This window comes from Loxodonta africana, chromosome 18 (genome assembly GCF_030014295.1).
Source record: "Loxodonta africana isolate mLoxAfr1 chromosome 18, mLoxAfr1.hap2, whole genome shotgun sequence".
Classification (NCBI taxonomy): Eukaryota; Metazoa; Chordata; class Mammalia; order Proboscidea; family Elephantidae; genus Loxodonta; species Loxodonta africana.
The window spans coordinates 35059823-35084155 of record NC_087359.1 but is presented as its reverse complement, the minus strand read 5'-3'; the positions used below and the strand labels follow the sequence as shown (position 1 = coordinate 35084155).

General features: G+C 41.4%; 4 protein-coding genes and 1 pseudogene across 5 annotated transcripts; all 5 read right to left on the bottom strand.

The window, feature by feature from the left end:
• Positions 1-2062: 2062 nt before the first annotated feature.
• LOC100669679 (keratin-associated protein 1-4) lies at positions 2063-2831 on the bottom strand. Of its 2 annotated transcripts, XM_010594432.3 has the most exons (2): positions 2467-2831; positions 2063-2331 (listed from the first exon to the last, which is right to left on the bottom strand). In XM_010594432.3, exons 1-2 carry the CDS (start codon positions 2666-2668, stop codon positions 2063-2065), a joined length of 471 nt encoding a protein of 156 aa, XP_010592734.2. In that variant the 5' UTR covers positions 2669-2831. The 2 variants fall into 2 exon arrangements, with proteins under 2 accessions (XP_010592734.2, XP_003414769.3); XM_003414721.3 differs by having other exon boundaries at positions 2063-2831.
• Positions 2832-9747: 6916 nt separating this feature from the next.
• On the bottom strand, positions 9748-10169 carry LOC100670253 (pre-mRNA-splicing regulator WTAP-like; annotated as a pseudogene).
• Positions 10170-11261: 1092 nt separating this feature from the next.
• On the bottom strand, positions 11262-12220 carry LOC100669964 (keratin, high-sulfur matrix protein, B2A-like). The gene has a single exon (XM_023553679.2). It carries the CDS (start codon positions 11921-11923, stop codon positions 11465-11467), a length of 459 nt encoding a protein of 152 aa, XP_023409447.1. The 5' UTR covers positions 11924-12220; the 3' UTR covers positions 11262-11464.
• Positions 12221-15488: 3268 nt separating this feature from the next.
• LOC100662499 (keratin-associated protein 2-1-like) lies at positions 15489-16154 on the bottom strand. Its single transcript, XM_003414449.3, has one exon. The coding sequence runs from the start codon at positions 15873-15875 to the stop codon at positions 15489-15491; it is 387 nt and encodes a 128-aa protein (XP_003414497.1). The 5' UTR covers positions 15876-16154.
• A 5388-nt stretch (positions 16155-21542) lies between these two features.
• LOC100662775 (keratin-associated protein 2-1-like) lies at positions 21543-21929 on the bottom strand. The gene has a single exon (XM_003414450.2). The coding sequence runs from the start codon at positions 21927-21929 to the stop codon at positions 21543-21545; it is 387 nt and encodes a 128-aa protein (XP_003414498.2).
• Positions 21930-24333: the final 2404 nt, after the last annotated feature.

Genomic DNA, 24333 nt, shown 5'->3' with positions numbered 1-24333 from the left:
GTACTCTGGAGATCATCAATATTAACAGCTTGGCGCATACTCCACACTTCTGCCAATATAAACCAGCATGTGTAAACATATACCTTTATGTCAATAAAGTTTGGGTCTACTGTACATTGTATTCATTCTTTTTAATAACTGTATGATATCCCAGAGTATGACCATACCATAATCTATCCTCCCCTGTAGTTTTCAGTTTGTGGGCTTGAATTAAATATATACAGAGAGAATTTTAACCCGAAAGGGACTTAAGTAGGTCCAGGCTTAGGTAGTTAGGCACGGTCACAAGGCTTAGGGAACTAAGCTCTTAACCGAGAATTAACTTAATTAAACTTAATGGGCTTCTTAAACTGGCTATACCACTAATTGGCTGTGCAAGCTGAGACAAATCACTTAATCCCTCGGAATGTTGGTTTGTTCATCTGTAAAAAAGAGATCATCTCTGAGACACTGTCCAGGGCTTCGAGTGTGTAATTGCTGTACCAGATCATTCATTCCCTGAAGGCATGAGCTGCCCAGGTCTGACTCGCCTTGGTACAGAGCACAGAGCACCTCCCACACTACCTTGCCTGAAGGTCCTCAGCAAATGCTTGTTGAATAAAAGAGTGAATGAATGCTTAGCAGTGTATGGCAATGATGAAAAGATGAATTTGCATTTTACCAAAAGGCACTTGCCATTTTATTTTATTTTATTCTTTAGCAGGAGCAACTAAGTTGTGATACCTGAGATTGGTCAGCAGTTAGAACCAAAGGGGCCCGAGGACAGAATGTGTCTCCATTTCTACTCTGGTTCAAGAGTAATTCCTGGCTTGAATCAGGACTCTAGATGATATTTTCAGGAGAATTGATTCTTTGCTTACATGTTATCTTTTATTCATTCTTTCTAATCTCCCCCTTTTCATTAATCCTAGAATGAATAATGCATTGTATAATTTTAACCAAGGTAATATTTTCGTAAGAAAATACCTTCAGTTCTGTGAGCTGAAACAATCATGAATTAATCCTGACCTTGTCTGGAAATTTGTAAAACATTCCCTTTTACTTGTGTTTAAATGTGCATACATTTAATGTGTGTGTACATTGCATATAAAGGCACATCTACATGTAATAAATAGGTGTGTATGTCTGTTAAGTGAGCATTTTAAACTAAAATAGATTTATTTACTGCAAAAATAGAGCAAAACTTTTTTATGCCCATATCTTCTTAAGATAACGGGGGAAAAAAAATGTTTGGAGCAAAATCTCTGATTTAGAGTATATTTCCTCAGAGAAATTTCCTTATATTTCTCTTGCTCTACACAGAAGGCTGCATGTGAATGGAAGGTGTGATTTATTAGCATACAATGAAGGCAGCCTGAGAGACCACTCCTCCTAAGTAGTATTCTGTCACAAGATTCAGGATCTCTGGCTTCTCTGACTTTCTGGTTGAGAAAAGTACTGTGTGAGGCCAGGAAATGGCAATGGAGTATATGCCACTTATGAGGCCCTCAGTAACCACGCTTACTGTATCTTTTATGGAGATGAGCCTCCACTGGACCCAATCAAATTTCCTGGCATGGGATCAGATGAGCAATGTCAGGTATCAAAAACAAACTAAAATCTTTCATGTCACGTTGTATAAAATATGCACCAGGAGCACGCTCAAGGAAGAAAACAAGATATGTTTGCTAGATCAAACTGATATAATTTATTAGATATTGGTATAACATTCCCATATCATAGGAAGTGCAATTTGCAGGACGGTGGGTAGGAGAGGCGAAGGTATCTGAGAAAGACGGAAGTTCCCCGTGCGTTTGGCAGCAATGAACCTCAGAGGGTGGGGTCAAGTACCTGCTGAGGGCCAGTCCCAGAAGAATTTCTTTTCCTGTTTCTTGAGTCAAATTTGTGTTTTGGCGTCCTCAGTGGAGAGATCTTTCAGTGTTGAAGGGAAACAGATAGGTCTGTGAGGCCCCACAACAAAAGCCAAATAAAAGTTCAAGAACTTGTTAGTGGTGCAGGGGTGACTGAAGATCAGTTCAGAGATACTCTGTCCTGGGCAAATGGAAAATCAGCAACCCGGCCTTTAGCAAGAGGGCTCAGAGCAGGTGGGCTGGCAGCAGCAGACTTGGCGGCAGCTGGACTGTCCACAGTAGGATGGACGGCAGCAGGAGGCCTGGGCCTGGTACAGCTGGCAGCAGGATGGGGGGGTGCAGCTCGCCACACAGCAGGGGGGCAGGGAGGTGCCCTCCACGCGGCAGTCTGGGCGGCACCACCTGACACGGTAGCTCACAGCTCCACTGCTACCGCCCTGGCCAGAGCCGATGCCACTGACGATGCCACTATTGATGCCACCGCCAGTCCCACAGCAGCCAGTCTGGAAGCAGGTCAGCTGCTGGCAGCTGGTGGGCTGGCAGCAGGTGGGCTGGCAGCTGGTGGTCTGGCAGCAGGTGGGCTGGCAGCTGGTGGTCTGGCAGCAGGTGGGCTGGCAGCTGGTGGTTTGGTAGCAGGTGGGCTGGCAGCAGCTAGTCTCACAGCAGCTTGGTTGGCTGCAGCTGGAGCCACAGGTCCCGCCGGTGGAGCAGCTGGGAAACCCACAAAAGCTAGTGTGGCAGCAGGCCATGGTGTCAGAAGTTGGATTGAGAGTTGGGTTGCCTGGAGAAGTTTCTGAGCTTTTGCTAGTGACTTCCATGGAGGGCCTTTTATAAGCCTTGGCCAGCTACTGTTTACATAATTCCCAAAGTCTCTTCCTTGTTTATGTTTAAATAATTTGCTTCCGAATGATGATTGGTCTGCCCCTGAGTTAGTTGTTCAACCCTCTGAATGCCTTTGAAGGTTGATTTTGTTTGATCTTCAATTAGGATTCTTCTCCATGGTCAAGTAGTCATTAGGATTCATATTTGTTAAAATTTGCTTGTTGCCCAAATAATAATTGACACTTCATTTGAGTGTCAGTGTTACCCAATGTTTACTCTTATAATTGGGCTCTTGGTTCTCCCATGACAGGTTAATTCTCTGCAGCATAGCCCCTGATGTTGACTGCTGTCCCTACTCTACCTTTCTCTCCTTCACTTTGATGCTGAAGTACTTTGACTAGATTCAGCTGACCAGCAAGGGACGTCTTCTTGGGCCTGGGAAATGTGGCTGAATTGTTATCCGTAACTTCTTCTTCTTTTTTTTTTTTAAACACTTATTATGTGCCTAAATGGTTCTGAGACTTTGCACGTATCAATTCACCAAATTTTCACAATAATCCTAAAAGGTATGTACTAGTGGTATTCCCATTATCCATGTGAGGAAACTGAGCCACAAGCAGATTTAAGTAACTTGTCCAAGTTTACACTAACAAGAGGCGAATCTGAGATTTGAATCCATACCATCTGTCTCCAGAGTAAACTCTTTTAACTGCTATAGTCAACTCCCTCTTTTTTATATAAGCAGCCATTCTAGGGGAAATCAGAGAAAAAACCAGATGTGAAAAATTTCCCACTTTTTTATGGACATTTCTTCTCCCCCTCCTTTTTTTTAATTGTGGTAAATTATGAGTAACAAAACATTTGCCATTTCTACATTCTTCACATGTACAGTTCAGTGACATTAATTATGTTCCTCATGTTAAACTATCACCGTTAATCTTTCCTGAACTTTTCTGTCACCCTTAACAGAGATGCTCAGTGTCCCCTAAGCATTCCATCTTCCTTTCCCCCTTCCTTCTACCCACCCCTGGTAGCCACTAACTTTTTTGACAGTAAAGGGAAGAAAGGCAGGGCTTACCGTGAATAAGGCTGTGTATCAGATATTTTCAAATCCCACATCAAATTTGAGTTTAAAAAGGTATGGCTCACTGTGAATTTCTTGCTTCTTGTCCTTCAGAAAGTCTATATCACAGATTGTTTGATTAGCTAATTTTTCACTGATGGATACTTAAAGTATGTGGCTGTGTCATTCTTACAATCTCAGGAGCTATGAAATTTGCAGCTCAATTCAGCAGAGTCTTTGATACTAAAAAGATTTGTTATCTCACCTTCCAAAAGGGTCAGATGTTTAAGGAGTTGAAAATACATACTGACAAGAGCACTGCAGAGCGTAGCATAGCATATTGGACCACCGTTTCTGTGATTTCCTCTTGGGGTGCTGTTTTCAACATTTCCCTCATAACTTCATTCAATCTTAATGTTTCTGACACCTTCCTTGTATGCTCTTAGTTGCCCTTAGAGAATTAAGAATAATGTATGACATCTAAAATTTGAGAACGCTACTCCTCTGCCACAGAATAAAGAACTAACGTCTTACTTCCCAAATAAACTAAGAAAATAAAATGTAAGCAGAATCCTGCCTCCTACCACTTAAATCCATTTCTTCTTGATTGGTTTCCATGAAAAGAGAGTTAAAAGTTCCAGTTATTCATAATGTTTCTCTGTGTAGATTTTCTTTCCTTTTCAAATGTTGGGCACCCCTATTCTTGGTCTTCTTGGTAGAAAGGAAGCACTAGTTCCTTTAGATTTTAAAAAGTTTTTATCACTGTGCTGTTCTCCTTGGTTTCATTTAAGTTATGGTGATCAGATGTTCTAGTACCATAAGAAGAAAGGGTGTGTTTGTGATTCTTGAATATCTGACTTCTGTTTAAAGATATTAATGCTTTGAGTCGTTTTCCTTTAAGATAGAAGTTCTTGTTTTCTAGTTAGAAGTTTTGGAGGTTCACTAGTTCCTTAACCTCTATCAGTTCTCTAACCCAGTTGCATCTGCTGTACTCAGATTTTTGAGAGATAAGACATGGCCAATGCACGAGCCAAGTGTACACGCCATTCCTGCCTAGGGCTTCTGTTCTTGGCTCCCATCCTAGTGACCTTGGCTGGACCACATGTAAACTTCAAAGACCTCCTCTCACCCCCCAACTTTTTATCCTAAACCAAGTGACACTATCTTTCTCTTCTCTCCTGATTGCCAGTATAGGTCTTCTTGGTGCTTCTAAGTAAAAGGTAGATCCAGCCTTATTCTTCACCCAAAGATGCATAGACTTAAGAAGTTGTGCACTCCTGTAGCTACACCTACCCAAAAGTGGTGACTTTTTCTAATTCTCATAAAGTTGGAGTAGTGGAGACTCCACCATTTAATTTTATGACCTAAGATTTTATCCCTTGGAATGGAAATCTCATCACGTGTCTTTCGTTTCATCCTTTATGCATTCTAGAACTCTCTTTAGAGATTACAGTAAGAATGGGGATGGTGTATGGCCAATTTCATGTTCATTTAAATCTATCCCTGCAATAAGCACTTATTTGCTGCTTCATAAGACATGAGAGGATTTTAAAGGTATTATTACCAGTCGCTATTCCCTCTCATCATTTTCCAAAGTATGTTTTGAAGAACACTGTTATGGGGTGTTAATAGGCATTAAGTGAATAGAGGATCCCTTGGTTACATTAGTTTGGGAGTGATCGTTATAGAGGTTCCTTTATTTCAGGGCTTCTCATTCCTTTTAATATTCTAATGTGCTTTGTGAACCCCCAAGATGGCGATAATAAATGCAACATTATTTGATCATTGCATATTTTTCTCTTTTGGTCATTCGAAGGAGCTGATTGTCAGTGGAAGGTCCTTGGGTGGCACAAATTTTTTGCACTCAACCTCTAACCTAAAGGTTGTTGGTTCAAAAATACCCAACAGTGCCACAGAAGAAAGACCTGGTGATCTGCTTCTGTAAAGACAGCCAAGAAAACCCTATGGGTCAGTTCTACTCTGTAATACACAGGGTCACCATGAGTCAGAATCAACTCGACAGCAATAGGTTTTTTTTTTTTTTTAAACATTCTGTAATTTTACTTCATTTTATTAACTATGTCATGTAAAATTCACATTATGTTTACATCACATCACAAAAATAAAAGATGAGAATTCAATTCAAAGTAGCTATCTTTGGAGTAACTTTAAAATTAGAACAAAAAACCCAACCCAATTCTAAAATAAAAGAACCCACAAAGCAATTAGAAACTCTTCTGAGTGAAGAATTTATAAAAAAGAATGGATGTTGTACATTTGCCTTAGTTATTAAAGGGAAGAGAGCCAGACTCTTTTGGAGAGATATATATACAATTACCTAAATTATTAAATGCAAACTGAAAACTGCCAAAATACTGAAACATATCTCTCTAAAATGTATGCATCACAGGAATTAAATATTTTAACTAAAGTAGAAAGGATAATTAATTCAGTGAGTCTTCTCTGTCAAAATTAAAGCTGAGAAAAGGTAAGTGAAAGAAAACAATCCTATTCAAATTATTCCAGACCGAGTGTTGACTGAGCATTTGTTCCAAATTAACGATGCGTTTATAGTACCCCATATACTCTGGTTTATAGCTTATTTTTTACAGAACAAAAATTCATCTGTAGGTGATTAAAATAAATTATGATCATCAATATAATGAAAATCTTATGTAATTATTAAAATAATCTAGATGTACTAAAAAGATGGGGAAATGTCCAAGGGATTAAGTGAAACAAAGAAAGAAGAAGAAGAAGCCAGATCCAAAACATCTGTATGTACGGTATAGTCACATTTGTTTAAAACCAATATGCATAAAACGATTGCGTGTGTGTATAAATTATCTTGATGATACCCAAGAAATTTATCAGTGGTCACTGCTCCTACAGAATAGAATGGGGAAGGTCAATGTCATATCCAGGAGTGACTCTCACTTGCCATCTCTACTTTTCTCCACTGTTTCAATATTGTACATGAGCATATATTACCTTATTAATTAAAAAATAAATAAAAAGAAAAAAGAAATAGACTGCAAAATGACTGTTACCTAAGTGGCTAAGAAAGGTGCTGGCTAAATTTGAGTACATGCTAATAATACTAATAATACACTTTATGAATTACTTCTCGACTCACTAATACTTAGGCTGTTTCCACTGTGACCTAAATGCTGGCACAGTAACCTCATTTCAAACAGATGTTAGGTACCCTCTCTCTTAGTTAACTAGTGCCGTATAACAGAAATACCACAAGTGGATGGCTTTAACAGAAAGAAATTTGTTCTCTCACAGTCTAGTAGGCTAAAAGTCCAAATTCAGGGTGCTAGCTCCAGGGGAAAGCTTTCTCTCTCTGTCAGCTCTGAGGGAAGGTCTTTGTCATCAATCTTCCCCTAGTCTAGGAGCTTCTCAGTGCAAGGAACCTGGACCCAAAGGATTCGCTCTGCTCCTGGCACTACTTTCTTGGTGATAGGAGGTCCTCTTGTCTCTCTGTTTGCTTCTCTCTTTTATATCTGAAAAGAGATTGACTCAAGATACATCCTAATCTTCTTGATTGAGTCCTGCCTCATTAACATAACTGCCTCTGATCCTGCTCATTAACATCATAGAGGTAGGATTTACAACACACAGGAAAATCACATCAGATGACAAAGTGGTGGACAATCACACAATACTGGGAATCATGGCCTAGTCAACACACTTTAGGGAGACACAGCTCAATCCACAAAACCCTCCAACCCCCACAAACAGAATTTTAGAAATGGACTTTTTGCTAAAAAGTCACAGAAACCACTTCTTCAAAACACCTTCTGCCCCACAAATCAGTTCCCTAAAGCACAGATGTATTACAGCTGATTTGAATGATTAAGAGAGAACTGGTGGTGCAACGGTTAAGTACCCAGCTGCTAACCGAAAGTTTGGTGGTTTGAACCCACCCAACACCTCTGCGGTTGAAAGACCTGTTGATTTGTTCCCGTAAATATTACAGCCTAGGAAACCCTATGGGGCAGTTCTACTCTGTTCCATAGGGTCATGATGTGCTAGAATTGGCTAGATGGCACACAACAACAACAAGTCACCTTTGTTAAAACTGCGCTTAAATCCTGGGACAAGCTGAAACATTTATCTTCCACTCATCTTAGACTCTATTATCAACAAGCGAAAATTCAAGTTGGTGACTTAGAGAATGATCTGACAAAAAAATTTACCTTATTCATGGATGGAAGCGTGCAGAAAACAATACCTCATTTATCTAAATGAGCAAATAAATTTGCTAGAAATAATCACTAATACCTTTTTCAATTCACAGTGTCTCGCTCAGGCTAGTCCACAGTTCAACACAGCATCTCCCCAGTCTTCTGGCAGGCACCCTATGAAGCTGACCCACATTAATATCTACTGTAATCTCTTGGGATAAAAAGTCAAAAAGTTACAAGTGTCCAATTTCCTTCTCTGTTATGATACTAGCTGGAAAATCTTTTAAAAATGAGGCCCAGAGAGCCTTTTCCTTCACTCTGAAGAGCTCAGTGACAGTTTTTCCAAAATCAACCTGCTCTCCATAGCCCCCCAAATTAAAATGTTAAAGTACAACAAAATCATCATAGTATTCCTTGAACTTTTAAAAAACAACTATTTCAAGGCACATTTACCATCACGAGTGCAATACAAAAGGCCCAAATACAACAAAGGAAAACATCCTCAAGTAACACCATGACAATGTTCTTTCAACATGCGCCTGTTGAACGGAATGGGGTTTAATCAATTTCACTTCTAAAATAACTCAGGAGTCTCGTCACAGCCAATGTCCTTGTACAACCGAGTTGTGAAATGAATGTTTATAATGCTTCAAATCTTCTAAACCTGATTTTGAAAACCACACTTCCATGTTTGTACAGTCCTTGGTAAGGTTGTCTATAGCAACAGCAACCATTCAAAGAACACACCATTGATTAAAACCATTGATTTAAGGCTCAGTCAATTAACATAGAGCCCCAAACTAAACGGTTAAGTGTATGAACTACTTGTTCTCTCATGACTCTTAAAAGTTGGTTCTTAAAATGTGGAACCAAATTCTAGCCCCAAAAAAGAAAAGACCAGACTTGCTGGCCTGACAGAGGCTGGAGAAAACCCTGAGAGTATGACACCCTTTCAGCTCAGTAATGAAGTCACTTCCAAGGTTCATCCTTCAGCCAAAGATTGGGCAGGCCCATAAAACAAAACCAGACTAAAGGGGCACACCAGGCCAGGGGCAAGGAGGAGAAGGCAGGAGGGGACAGGAAAGCTGGTAATAGGGAACCCAAGGTTGAGAAGGGAGAGTGTTGACACGTGGTGGGGTTGTTAACCAATGACGTAAAACAATATGTATACTAACTGTTTAATGAGAAACTAGTTTGTTCTGTTAGCCTTCATCTAAAGTACAATTAAAAAAAAATTCAAACAAAGAAAAAGTTTTTTCTTAGCAAATAAACCCTTGAAAGGCAAAATTACCTCATTTAAATTTTGACCCAGAAGTTCAACAACAATCATAAAGTCCACAGTCTTATTGGCAAAACTAATATACAGTCTCTAACTCACTATGCTCAAGGTTAAGAGCGATGCATATTCCATTTTTACATTTTACTGGAATTTTATATGTTCAATTCATGATTTAAAATCTCCTCCAAACTATCTGAAGACTTAAGACTTCTGTGCCACAGACTTAAGACTTCTGTCTTTCCCACTATTTTCTTCAGACAAACATTTCTCAGGTGTCTAAAATTCTTAGAAGGGAAATTTTTCGGAGGTAGCCACTTCTTCAGCCTCTGAAGCAAGGGGAGGGGAAAGAGAAAAAAGCTGAAACCCTAGGTTCATCTGGGAAGTTTCACATTAACCATTACAAGCTGGACAGTATAACAACGTGGCTTTTTTGGCTCAAAAAATCTGAGTCTTGGTGTGAAAACTAGTGCTTGGCTGTCCCACCACAGCGTTCTCGTAGTGGGACTGTCAGGGAAGCCTTGACTGGGGAGTATAACTTGTTTACCTATCAGGTGTAGACTTCCAGGCACTCAGTGCTTTGGGGCTTGTTCCAGTTTGTCTTTAGTCTCTTTCAGTTCACCTTTCATTTTTAGGAAAAACAAGTTGACCGCTGGGTCTACCATTGTTGATGTCAGTTGGGCAACGCTAGGCTGTTGGACTTGCTTGAGGTACTGGATTTGAGTAGCACACTCTTGCGTCTCTTGTTTACAAGGATGTTTTCCCTACGTGCAGACTCTTGCTGTTGTTGCTTTAGTTTCTCTTCAGACTCCCTTAAGCCAGTTACATCGTTAGAGTTCATGTCTGTGTACTTGCCCTCCAAAGCTAGAGTTAACTCATCTCATGCCATAACTTTGAAATCTGTTTCACTCAGTCGAACCTTTTTGGGAAGAGGTTCTTCGTTGGTCATCTTGAATCACAAGTTGCCTCCCAGTGCCTCTGCACTGCCAGCCCCACCTGCCCCCCGCCTCGAGAGGACAGGCGAGGAGGAGACTGGAGGTACCCAGCAGGAGTCTGGGCCTGGGGGCACCTATGGCAGAGCTCTCCCTCGGGCCTGCCTGGCCCTGCCCAGAGAACTATGGCCCAGCAATACGTGTTTTTTAATTGTCAGTGGAACACCTGTTCAGGAAATGCTCTGCTGTCATATGCCTGGAAGAGACGTTGTAAGTAATAAAACTCAGTTCTCTTATTTTACACGTTAGAAATAGTGCCCAGGCAGGTGAAAGGACTTATTCAGGAATTCATGGAATGTTAGTTACAAAGCTGGGACTAGAATTTAGGATGCCTTTACATCTTTTGCCATTATTTTATCATTTTTACCAAAAACCAAACCTGCTGCCATTGAGTTGATTCCAACTCATAGCGACCCTATAGGACAGAGTAGAACTGCGCCATAGGATTTCCAAGGAGGGGTTGGTGGATTCAAACTGCTGACCCTTTGGTTAGCAGCTGAGCTCTTAACCATTATGCCACCAGGGCTCCTTAACATGTTTAGGTCTCTCTAATTTTTGACTAAAGCAGCCTTTGTATCGCCTCGATAACTGGAGCAATTGTGTACAGAGTGATACATGAATAAAATGAATGGGTTTGGCAATGCAGTTAAGAAGATGAAGGACTTCAAATTCCTTTTGCAAAATTATTTTCTGGAAGATCTAACCCACCCTCTTGCACAGAGGAGGCCCTCAGGAAATAGTTTCTAAGCACCCATGGGCTCTTTTATTTTGGCTGAAGAATGTTGGTGAAAGAAAGAAATACCACCTTTTAAAAACTACTGCTAAAAAAAAAAAAACAAAAAAAGAATAAAGAAAAACCATAGTACAATGCCACATTTATTAAGAACTTTAAAAATCCCAGTACCCCAATATCATTAAGAAAATCCAAAGAAAAGAAAGCTTCAATAATGACTTCACTGAAGATCAGATGAAAAATTTCATCAAAGCCGAGTCCCAATGAGCTGTTGAAATATTTCTGATAATATTTATTGTAAAAGCTTACACATCTCGTTCACATTGCGGGACTTCTGTTGATACTAGTTGTCTGAAGGACTTTTAGTCCTTAGTTTACGTGAATTTACATCCTAGGGAAACTTTGTAGTTGTTTGACAGAGGACTGCAAACAGGGTTATGGGCACTGGAGCTCAGAAGTTTGTTGGGACTTTACATTGGACGGGTGGTTAGTTTCAAAGGGTTGTTTTCTTAGGATTCCCATCAAAAGGAAGCTTTCAACAGGTGGGTTGGCAGCAGGTGGGCTGGCAGCAGCAGGTTTGGCGGCAGCTGGACTGTCCACAGTAGGATGGACGGCAGCAGGAGGCCTGGGCCTGGTACAGCTGGCAGCAGGATGGGGGGGTGCAGCTCGCCACACAGCAGGGGGGCAGGGAGGTGCCCTCCACCCGGCAGTCTGGGCGGCACCACCTGACACGGTAGCTCACAGCTCCACTGCCACCTTCCTGGCCAGAGCTGATGCCACCGACGATGCCACTGCCAGTCCCGCAGTAGCTGCTCTGGAGGCAAGTTGGCTGGCAGCTGCTGGTTTCAGAGCAGCGTGGCTGGCAGCTGGTCTCAAAGCAGCTTGGCTGGCAGCAGCTGGTCTCACCGCAGCGTGGCTGGCAGCTGTTGGAGCCACAGGTCTTATCGACGGAGCAGCTGGGAAACCCACAGAAGCTGGTGTGGCAGCAGGCCATGGTGTCAGGCGTTGGGCTGAGAGTTGAGTTGCTTGGAGAAGTTTCTGAGTTTTGGCTGTGACTTCCACCTCGGGCCTTTTATATATAGGCCTTGGCCAGTTCCTCTGTTTGTGACAAACAACATTTTTATCTTATTACTCTTTAGCTTTTCTGGGGCCCTCTGATTGTTCAAATACTGAGTGATTTTAAGTATATCTACCAATTGGCTTTTCTTTATTGCTCAGCTAATACTCACCAAATGTGTTCCTTCTTGGAAAAATGTTAATGTTTCATTTTCAAACAATGCTGTAATTTCTACTCAAGCCTCAACCTCAGTTCTGCACCTGTGGTCATATCACCTGAGGAGGTGACTCTCACCCTTAAGATGTTGTGGTTTACAGGTCATATGCACCAAACCTCAAGCCTCCTCCTTCCAGTGGAAAAACAACCACTAACTGCCCTTCATGTATGACTGTCCTTATTTTTATTTTCTAGATTGATAAGATTATAGTCTCAACCATCAGCCAGATAGAAACTCTTGATAAATTCTACATTTATAGAAACTCTGAGAATTTCTTACTTTGATTTCTCCCAAACTTCAGAAACTCAGACTCGAGGAAGCATTTATCACTTGGAACGAAGTAAAGTAGTGCAAGGCCTGTGCCATCCCAACTCACTGTGGCTATTCCACTGCCACGTATTTAAAAGAAGGGTGAAGATTCGTATCCAATAATTGGAAAAAATCGCTCAAATTTTAAGTGAAACTGATATTTCTCTTTGAAGAGAAAAAAAAAAAATCCCTGCTGTATGGATTACCTGGACAGTATATCTCAGAAATGGAATTTATTGTCAGTATATGTCATGTTCATGTTACTATACCGTGTGTCCTATGAAGGGATGGTTGACCAAAGAGCATGACAATGGAAATTATGAAAGAGGAACAAGAAAAGAAGCAGGAATCAGGAAATACTTTTTCTAGATCACTGTGCTTAAAAGGCAGGTTAGGAAATGGATGATCAAATATAGTTCAATGGGTATAAAAGCAAAGAGATTAATGTCAATTTCAGTAAAATAAAATTGAAATAATTCCTGGTGGTTGCCGAAAGAAAGGATGTGTTTCTCCACTAGGGGCTTGGGGTTACATGCGGGAAGTTAAAAAAAAAGACGGCCAAAAGACCTTATTATTGCTGCATATGTATTTTTATGGTAGGGTGTTTTATTCTTTCCTTCCTTCCAATCATGAATGGAAGCACATAGCTTTTTAAGAAGTTGAGGTATTGGTTTGTACAGTGATGGAATTAAACTGGAAAATGATTCATGCCAATTTCAATAAAGATGTTCCTATAGCAACCATAGAAACCCTGGTGGTATATTGGTTAAGAGCTACAGCTGTTAACCAAAAGTTCAGCAGTTTTAATTCACCAGGTGTGCCTTGGAAACTATGAGGCGGTTCTACTCTGTCCTGTAGGGTTGCTATGACTCAGAATTGACTCGACAGCAACTGATTTGGTGTTTTTTTTTATTTGGTTTAACAACCATGACTGCAGGTATGAAGTTGAAAATGGGTTGTATGGAATCATCGAATACTGAAAATCAAAGAACCTTGTCCAACCATTTAATTTTATAGATGTAGAAGCTGAAATCATTCTTATTATAAATGTTAAACACATTTATTTAATTCTACTACATGCAAAGCACTGAAAGTTATACAGAAAGCCAGATCCATTTTCCTTGTCTCGTATCTTGCTCTAGTGCACAAATCAATATGGTACCAAGATGAGGGATTAATCAAGGAAAAGAGTTGAGTATAGAACCATTCAGCCTCAAAGTTCTGAATTAGAACATCAGTGTTATGCTGTGAACCACTTTTAACTTCCCCTCAGCGTCGGTTACCATTAGAATAAGCTTGAGTCTGGGAATGGCTATATTTCATTGAGGTTAAGTGATATGCTCCAATCACACAGTATCTTTCTAGAAGATCTGGGTATAAAACTCCTATCCCTCATTCCTAGACCAGTGCTTTTTATTTTATACCATACTGCCTTCTAGGATAAATCAGTGTCAGTGAATCTCTTTCATTTTTTTAAAAATATATTTTATAATAGCTCAGAAATGTTAGGTACTGGGCAGAATATAGTATGGAATAATGTGATTTTAAACATACTGCACATAAGCATAAATATATCAAAATTTTTAAAGTTATTTTTGAGGAAAAGAACTTCCCCAGAACTGCATTAAGTCACATTTGCCTCCTTTTTCTTGTTTCCCACATTTGAATCAGCTATCACTTTCCGAGCTTCTATGTCTGCTATACCTACCTATTTTGTCTTCTTTATTCTATTTCTTCACCACCACCTTAATTTAGCTCTTACTGTGTATAACTCAGAGAAGGGCAATGGCTTTCTAGTTAGTTTTTACATGTCTAGTCTTTGGCCTTCTGTCTTTATATGTAGCTGCCATAGGAATCATCCCAGTGTCCAACTCTTGTCATGCCATCCCCCAGCCCCAAAGCTTTCGGCAGTTCTTTAGTCCTTAGTGCTTATTACACCAATAACTAGTCTTCAAGACACACACATTTTCCAAATTTATCTTTTATCATTACTCTGCATATATCCAATGGTCCCAGCCGAACTGTCCTCTGAACAACCGTTATAGTCCCCTCCCTCCATACATTTGCTGGCTGCAAAGAATGTCATTTCCCACAGATCCGTATGCCAATATCTTAAGCCTTATATCATGCTAGCTTCTCCCTTCAGTCTTTGTTACTCTTCCTGTCAGTAGTGACTTCTCTGTTGACACTCAACAGCAGATTGTGTTTTTCTTTTCTTATATTCCACTTTTTAGTAGAGTCACTGTGAATTTGACTCATCCCCCCAGAAGTTCCCTAAAGATGATGTATTTTAAGCTCAATTTTAATTTCTCACCATATACCATGCAGCCTGTGACTTGCAGATGGTAGCCAATCTGCATATTTTTCTTATGTGTAAATTTAACAGAAAACTTAGAATGAATAACTATAACCAAAGTCATGTCTGCTAGGCCAAAAAACTGTTTATTAGAAAATAAACATGCTACAAGACCTAAGATCAGAAGAAGGAAGTCGCTTCTGTTATGAAGACCTGGGAACAGACTAAGGCTAGAGGCTTAATCGCTGAGCTGATGTTGTAAGTCCTGGGTCTTTATTCACAGCTGGGTTGGTTAGGGGTCTTGATGGGTCAGGGCAGGAATTCTGTTAGGTAGAGAAATGGGAGCATGACTTTTTCAAAAGGCATATTGCTTGCTCCAGGCAATCAGTGCCCTGTTCAGCAGCTAGAGGACCTACAGGGGGTGTGGCAGGGGGCAGACTGGCAACAGAGGAGGGAGGGAGTGGCAGCAGAGGGGCTTCACAGAGGTGGACTGGGAGCAGGATAGCAATTCTTCATTCGTAGTTAATAAGAAAAGGTGTCTTCAATATATAGTACGGACTGGTTTGAGGAGATGAGGAATGGACTTCTCAAGAAAATGCATGTTGTTCTGCCTTGAAGCCTCTAGGGACAGCAGGATGTCCCCGGCAAGCTAGTTGGGGACACTTAGTAATAATGGCCCCTTAGCAGCAGGAGGACCTACAGATGGTGCTGCAGGGGGCAGGCTGGCAGCTGGGCGTCCGGCAGCAGGGGGACTGCACAGAGATGGGCTGGCAGCAGGTGGAGACCCAGCAGCAGGGCCGGCAGACCACGGCCGTGGAGGACGTGGGGCAGCAGGTGATGGGCCGGCAGCAGCCTTCCTGCTGGCTGCACGGGTCACAGCAGACGGGCCTGTGGCAGGGCTCACAGATGGCACGTGTGTAGCGTGGCACGCAGGTCACGGGGCGGTACACGGTGGTCTGGTAGGACACCGGGCGACAGCAGCAGGGGTCTTGGGGACAGCAGGGCTGGGAGCTGCCTCCTCCACAGCTCAGGGAGGAGAAGGTGGAGCCACAGCAGGAGCCGGTCATGGTGGAGTGTTGGGCTGGTCTGGATAGGGCTGTTGAGAGCAGGTGGATTTTCTGAGGTGTGAATGTCTTCTTCTCCCTCTGGGCCCTTTATATACCCTGGCCAGGTGCAAATCACTCCCCTTGTTTTTCTCTTAGCCAATTAAGTAGAATTTTGTTTTGACTAATGGTTACATTGCTTATGTCATACTCATGGTCTCATTAAATAACCCTTGTTTTATCCCCAAACATGAATGTATTCATGCAGCTCATCATCAAAACCTAAGAAGGCATAGTCATTGATGTATAGTAGCTCTTGATTCTTATTTTGAGCAGATAGCACCTGGGCGAAATGGTCCTAAAGGAACTGCCATCTTTGAAGATACAGGGATTCCTAGAGTGCTGACTGATCCAATCCTTGGCCCCAGCAAGTCCCTTGGAAGAGCCTACATGTGAATCAGACAGATACTAGGTATGCCTTTCCATGTGGATGTTAGGGGTATGAGTCTGCATATCACTTGGTATCGTAGAATGTTCTCATAATGTGCCACAACTAGGACAGCTGCTCATGTATTTATTTGTAAGGGAAGGACAAAACTTTATTTTTTTTCTAAGTATTAGAATAAATATCCAATGTGGTCACTATAGGGTCACTATGAGTCGGAAACCACTCGACAGCAACAGGTTAGGTTTTTTTTTTGTTTTATCCAAGGTGGTCATGGACTTTTTATTTGCTCCAGCTCAGGTTGTGTGCAACTCTGGCTCCTTTGGTCATAGGATGCCAATTTTATTTCTGAGACATAACTTTTTTTTTTTTTAATTTTAAGAATATATTTTATTTAGGCCAATATGTACAACATGTAATCATCTCAACATGTTATCAGTATAAAAATTTTTAACAAGACATTTTGCCTTTTTTTTTATTATTATTGTGCTTTAGGTAAAAAAAAAAAATTAGGTGAAAGTTTACAGCTCAAGTTAATTTCTTATATAAAAATTTATACGCACATTGTTATGTGACCCTAGTTGCAATCCCCACAATGTGACAGCACACCCCCTTTCTACCCTCGGTTTCCTATATCCATTCAACCAGCTCCTATCTCCTTCTGCCCTCCCATCCCACCTCTGGACAGGAGCCACCCATTTAGCCCCATGTATCTACTTAAACTAAGAAGCACACTCCTCATGAATATCATTTTATGTTTTATTGTCCAGTCTAATCTTTGAAGAGTTGGTGTGGGGAATGGCCTTAGTTCTGGGTTAACAGAGAGTCTGGAGGCCATCTCTTCTGAGTTCCTCCAATCTCATTCGGACCCTTAACTCTGGTCTTTTTACTAGAATTTGAGTTCTGCACCCCACTTTTCTCCTGCTCCATCAGGGACTCTCTGTTGCGTTCCCTGTCAGGGTGGTCACTGGTGGTAGCTGGGGACTATCTAGTTTTTCTGGTCTCGGACTGATGGAGTCTCTAGTTTATGTGGCCCTTTTGTCTCTTGGGCTAATATTTTCCTCGTGTCTTTGGTGTTCTTCATTCTCTTTTGCTCCAGGTGGGCTGGGACCAATTGATGAATCTTAGATGGCTGCTCGCAAGCTTTTGAGACCCCAGACACCACTCACCAAAGTGGGACACAGAACATTTTCCTAATAAACTTTATTATGCCAGTTGACCTAGATGTCCCCCAAAACCATGGTCGCCAGACCCCTGCCTCTGCTGCTTTGTCCTTATACTTGCCTTTCTTGTGGATATGATGAAGGCTGTATAATGAGTGTTTTTCCATCATACCTAGACTTGGGTGCTATGCCTATGAAGTGACAAGATGGAGGGTTTTTTTCACCAACATTGCAAATACGTACAGTACCCTGGTCAGGGTGTGCTTTGGAAGACCACACAGTTGTCCTGCGCTGGAAATGTCATCTCCTCTCCTCAGCAGGAAGTATCGCCAGAGATGATTTAGGAATCACATGAGGAAAACAGTCTCATTACTTTTCAGCTTTACCCCTCCTGTTACTCACCTGGCTGGGTTTTAGATCATTGTTGGATCACTCCTATCCTTCAAAAGAGTGTGCCTCCTGCTCCCAGAGCTAAAGCTCCCCCACTGGAATTTCAAACATCATTTCAAAACATTAAAAGGAATGATAAATTCACTGAATGAAATGCAATGATGTCTAAAAGCTGTATCTGTTAGGCACCATTAGGGAAATAGAGGAGAGGGAAACCAACGGCCGTCTAATCACTGAAACATGTCAACTATCTCATGGTTTATGTTCTTTCCCTTGTTCACTGGCACATGTGATTTGTCAAAGTGGTAATCGGAGCCTAGATCAAAAGTTGTATATTGTGCTTTTTTTCATGGCACATTATCTTATGATCAGTCATGTGGGTCTTTGTGGTCATGCTTTATGCAATGGGAGCCTCTTTGGAAGACAAACTTCTTAAGTTAACAAGGTTAAGTTTTCTACTCCAAACACTTCTTAACTAAAGTTATTTCAAAGAGAGTTTTTTTCCCTCACCTTTGTAAAGATCCTCAAAGATAGAGTCCGTGATTCCCCTTAGTAAGCTTTTCTAATGTCTGTTCACTCTTAGACACTCATCAACACCCCACATCCAAACTTCATTTTCAGGAAGAGAAAATATGGGTCATGCTCAGTAATTCATGCCACAGTTGTGAGAACATGGCTCTGTGGTTTGACACTGGTGACAAGTCATATGTTATTTTCTGATGCCATTTATCCTAAAACCAGACAACACTCATTTAAAGCTTTGTCACTTACAGGCTATGTGACCTTGGGCCATGGGAGATAATAATAGTACATATTTCTCAGGGTTGTTGTTAAGATTAAATGAGCTAATAGTTGTCAAGCTCCAAGAACGGTGCCTGGCACTTTGTGACTTGTATTTGTTAAGTAAATAAATCTATATTAAAAGGTCATGTTACATTGGTGTCTTGTAAACTCTAAATTTTGATTTTTTGAAAGGCCAACATATTTGGTATGGCAAGTGGCAAGTTCTCCACTCAGCTACCACAGAATCACATTAAATAAGATTATTCAGTGGTAGGTTTCAGTCATAGCATGAAAAAAAAAAAAAAACAAACCTGAAAGGAAAATGTAGTGCTCCCTCTCTTGAGCCAAGAATCTGTGTTAAGGGGTTTCAAACCATTGCTGAGCCCATGGGAAGTATTTGTCTCAGAATTGTGGGTAGTGGCATGAACCCTACTGAGAACCCAACAGCGCATGCAACACAGAGTGAGGTCATAGAAAACCACCCTAAAAACATAAAACCAGCCTCCCACTAATTTATACAGGTTCCTAGTGGTAACGGCCAGCATATTTTGCGTAACAAATGCTGGTCTTTGCTTAACAATAGTATTGTTTTTAATATGATTTAGTATTAAAATATTAATGTGAAAAAATTATCTTTTTGTGTGTTCAGTTCTTCATTATCGGCACAAATAAAGAAAAATAATTGTACATATAATATGAAATGGCTAACAATTAAAATAATCCTTAATTTGGAGCATATCAAAAGTACGCCTTGTTCTCGGGGAGCATCCAGCTCAGTTGGCGCAACACAGTTTACAAAGAAAATGTTCTACATTCTACTTTGGTGAGTAGCATCTGGGGTCTTAAACACCTGTGAATGGCCATCTAAGATACTCCACTGGTCTCACCCCTTCGGGAGCAAGAGAGAATGAAGAAAACTAAAGACACAAGGGAAAGATTAGTCCAAAAGACTAATGGACCACAGCTACAATGGCCTCCATCAGACTGAGTCCAGTACAACTTGACTGCCGGTGGTAGCCCAGCTACCATCAGTGACTGCTCTGACAGGAATCACAGTAGAGGGTCCTGGACGGAGATGGAAAAAAATGTAGAACAAAATTCTAACTCACACAAAAAAGACCAGACTTACTGGCCTGACAGAGACTGGAGAAACCCCGAGAGTATGGCCCCTGGACACCCTTTTAGCTCAGTAATGAGGTCACTCCTGAAGTTCACCCTTCATCCAAAGATTAGACAGGCCCATAAAACAAAACAAGACTAAAGGAGCACACCAGCCCAGGGGCAAGGACTAGAAGGCAGGAGGGGACAGGAAAGCTGGTAATAGGGAACCCAAGGTCGAGAAGGGAGAGTGCTAACATGTTGTGGGGTTGTTAACCAATGTCATAAAACAATATGTATACTAACTGTTTAATGAGAAGCTAGTTTGTTCTGTAAACCTTCATCTAAAGTAAAATAATTAAAAAAAAAATGTTATTGGTGTCTCCCAACACTCAAAAAAAAAAAAAAAAAAGTATGCCTTGTTTTATACCCCTGAGATAGTCCTTTGATTTTTTTTTTAAGGCATCGACACACATGTACGTGCAAAAAAATTTTTTTTTTCTCACAAAATTGTTTCACATTTTATGACTTACATTGTACTTATTTTTTTTCCTTAAATATATGCCAGGAAAAATTACATGATATTTTCCTAATAGGTTTATGATCTTCAGGTATTTTAAGTGTTTTTTATATTTCCTTTGCATTTGTATCACTTATGTACTATCTGACATTTTTCTTATTCACACCTCATGTCCCCAGGTAGATTATATCCACTTTGAAGCAAGGGCTCTCTTTTATTCATTTATACTTACTTACCCAGGGAGTTCAGCTCAGTGCCTTATTCATAGGAGGCATTCAATAAACATGTGTAAATTGACAATGGTTGGTTAATTTGCTTGGAAAATGCCATTAATGTGCAAACCCTAAACACAAATATAAGCAGCCCTCGAGAGCCAGTGTTTAAATATCCACAAGAGTTGGCGTTGTGAATGACATTCTAACCTACAACCAAACCTATAACACATAAAAGGGAGTGTACTAGCTGAGCTAGTGGTTATAGTTGGCCCCAAAAGAGAACAGGGCACAATTACATGTCTCCTACAATACTGAAGGGAAACGTTTGACTTAAAGGCCCGTCGGGAGGCTCACATTCTCCTGCCAGCCCTCTTCTAAACATCAGTAATCATTGTAACTTATTTAATCTTTCATTACTCATTTTTCTTCAACTTCAAAAGCAGAGGTGATTGGCCAGATTTCAGCTAAGGAGGCTTCCACCTCTAACACACTGGGCTTTCTATGATGGGCTAACAGGTGGCAGTTCAGGAAACAACCCCTCAGAGTGGGAATATAAGTGTCAACCCAGATGCAGCCTCCTAATGTGCTCCTTGTCAAAGGACGTTCCTCCGTGTGTGACAAGTGCCCGGGATTGTGGGCACGCGCGTCTTTGTCTCTGAGATGAAGATGTGGTCACGATCACCTTCCTCTGCCACCGTGCTGTATAAACGCCATTTACAGCTGTGGGGAGACAATGCACAGATTTACATTATTTTAGAGTGTAACAACTTAAGAGGATTATTCTGCATCTTTCTTTGAATATCTCTGGACCAAACAGCAAGACAGAATTGAATGAAAGGAAAAATCACAAAGACCATGACTTTTATGCTGGGAGTATTGAGTTTATTAGAAAACAGACAACATGACACGGGAGTTAGACTGGGATTCTGAGACAATATTGAGGATAGCACGTTCTTCGTTCATAGCTACTGAGAATAGGTGCCTTCAAGAAAATGCGTGTCATTCTGCCTCGAAGCCAAGAGGGACAGCAGGATGTGCCTGGCAAGCTAGTAGGGGACCATTAGTAATAAGGGCCGCTCAGCAGCAGGAGGGCCTGCAGATGGTGCTGCAGGGGGCAGGCTGGCAGCTGGGGGTCCGGCAGCAGGGGGACTGCACAGAGATGGGCTGGCAGCAGGTGGAGACCCAGCAGCAGGGCCGGCAGACCACGGCCGTGGAGGACGTGGGGCAGCAGGTGATGGGCCGGCAGCAGCCTTCCTGCTGGCTGCACGGGTCACAGCAGACGGGCCTGTGGCAGGGCTCACAGATGGCACGTGTGTAGCGTGGCACGCAGGTCACGGGGCGGTACACGGTGGTCTGGTAGGACACAGGGCGACAGCAGCAGGGGTCTTGGGGACAGCAGGGCTGGGAGCTGCCTCCTCCACAGCTCAGGGAGGAGAAGGTGGAGCCACAGCAGGAGCCGGTCATGGTGGAGTGTGGGGCTGGTCTGGGTAGGGCTGTTGAGAGCAGGTGGATTTTCTGAGGTGTGAATGTCTTCCTCTCCCTCTGGGCCCTTTATATCCCCTGGCCAGGGGCTGATCACCCCAGGACGCAGGTCATTTCCCTGTTTTTGTTTATTTGTTTGGAAATGACACTGTCGGCTTAGTAAGTTCTCTAGACATTTTTAAGGTATTCATAAAAGGCCATTGTTTCCCTTGTTTAATGAAGACTCATTATGTTTTGCTATTTATGGTTCGAAAATGTACTTAATGACCCTAACTTCAAAGTCTCCAATTACCTTTATAATTCAGCTGTGCTTGTGCAAGTTTATGTTTTGATAGCACAAAGTAGCTGTCACGCAGTTAGAATCACTTTGGAAGAGTGGAAGTAAATTCCCCAAGTTGTGAGTGTCTTTCTCCACTGCTAAGCTTCCTGGGCAAGCACAAGTTGAGAATAATTCTACACAAGTTGTTTAAAAGACTTGGAATTTCAGTAAACAAAGAGTGTTCCAGCCCAGTTTTTGGAATTAGTAGGCATCTATCTGCAGCAATGTTTGCCTTAGATATATTCTCTTTGATTTCCATGGTTGTATTTTTCCAAACCAAGATGAGTTTCATTATTTATAATTTTCATAATGGCCAATATTACTGAGCTCTTACTATGTTCTAAGCATCATGCTAAGTGAAAGAAGTGAATTAATTTCTACTCCTAGATAGTGTTTGGAGCTAATGCTCATTCCAAAAACACCTGTGGGAACATTACAATTTTGAAAGCCTCAGGAGCTAAAGAATGGGATTGTATCATATTCCCTGTCTTTAAAGAATGTCTATTTTGTTTAGGAATTTTATCAGTGAATTTAATTTTTGAAACAAAATATTGTTATTTATGCAAAGGCTTGTTTTTGGAGTCACCTGAAAGGACTTTGTATCCTAACAATATCCTTAGGAATTGGAAGAATTAGTTCCCACGCATCCTTCAGAAAATTCCAAAACATACCCGAAGGAGATAGTCTCACAATTGAACATAATTGAGTGGTCATGGGGCACAATGAACAAAGCCAACAATATGGTGAAGAAGGACCTTTGAAGTCAAGGTTGTGGCCTATGAGCGTAACAAAACGCCCAGATAGTGATCCAAGCTGAAGCTGTCTCTTGCCCTGCCTTGCTCATATCCTCGATGTCTTTTGCTGTAACTGCTCCTCATACGTTATGCTTGAGTCCTTTCCTGCTTACCAAACTAATTGTGATTTTCCTGTTTCAGACTGCCAGGGTTTGTAGGAAGTCATGTCACTCAGCCATTTTGTAGCTTCTGCGTCCAGATTTACATGGTCCTCCTGAAACAACCAAGTCTGTTCTAGATCTGTGGTTGAAGGCTCAAGCTTAAGTCTTTTTATTGATCATATCTCTTGCTCAGTCCCTTGCATTCCTATGAAGAGCCGTGTCAGCCATGGTGATAACCAGGGCATGGAGTTACTTTGAAAATGAGCAAGAACCATTAGCAATGATGAGCTTGGGAGAAAGCAAAGCATTCTCTAGCTGAGAAAATACTATAGGACAAGGAAGTCTCTAGAAGGCTAAGAAGGAACATTCTGAGAGGAAGCAAACAGATTAGCTACAGAATTTAAAAAAGTGGTGATCAAGAACATGTGGAAAGAGACCTCAACTACCCTGAGACTGGAAGAACTAGATGATACCTGGCTACCATCACTGGCCTGACCAGGGGCACAGTAAATAATCCTGGTTATAATGGGAGAAAAATGCAGAAGGAAACTCAAATTCTCAAATTCTCAAAAAAAAAAAAAAAAAAAAAAAAAAACTGCCCAACTGACTGGACCACTTGACACCAGGGACTCCCTGAGACTACTGCTCTGAGTCACTTTTTTTTTTTTTTTTAATTTTTATTGTGCTTTAAGTGAAAGTTTACAAATCAAGTCAGCCTCTCACACAAAAACCCATATATACCTTGCTACACACTCCCAATTACTCTCCCCCTAAGGAGACAGCCCGCTCTCTCTCTCCACTGTCTCTTTTTGTGTCCATTTCGCCAGCTTCTAACCCCCTCCACCCTCTCATCTCCCCTCCAGGCAGGAGATGCCAACATAGTCTCAAGTGTGCACCTGATCCAAGAAGCTCACTCCTCACCAGCATCCCTCTCCAACCATTGTCCAGTCCAATCCATGTCTGAAGAGTTGGCTTTGGGAATGATTCCTGTCCTGGGCCAACGGAAGGTCTGGGGGCCATGATCACTGGGGTACTTCTAGTCCCTGAGTCACTTTTTAAACCTTGAACCAAAATTATCCCCTGAGGTCACCTTTTAGCAGAAAAGCAGAGTGACACACAAAATAAAAGCTATCACCTGTTAGATTGGTGTTTTACTAAAAAACCATCTGAAT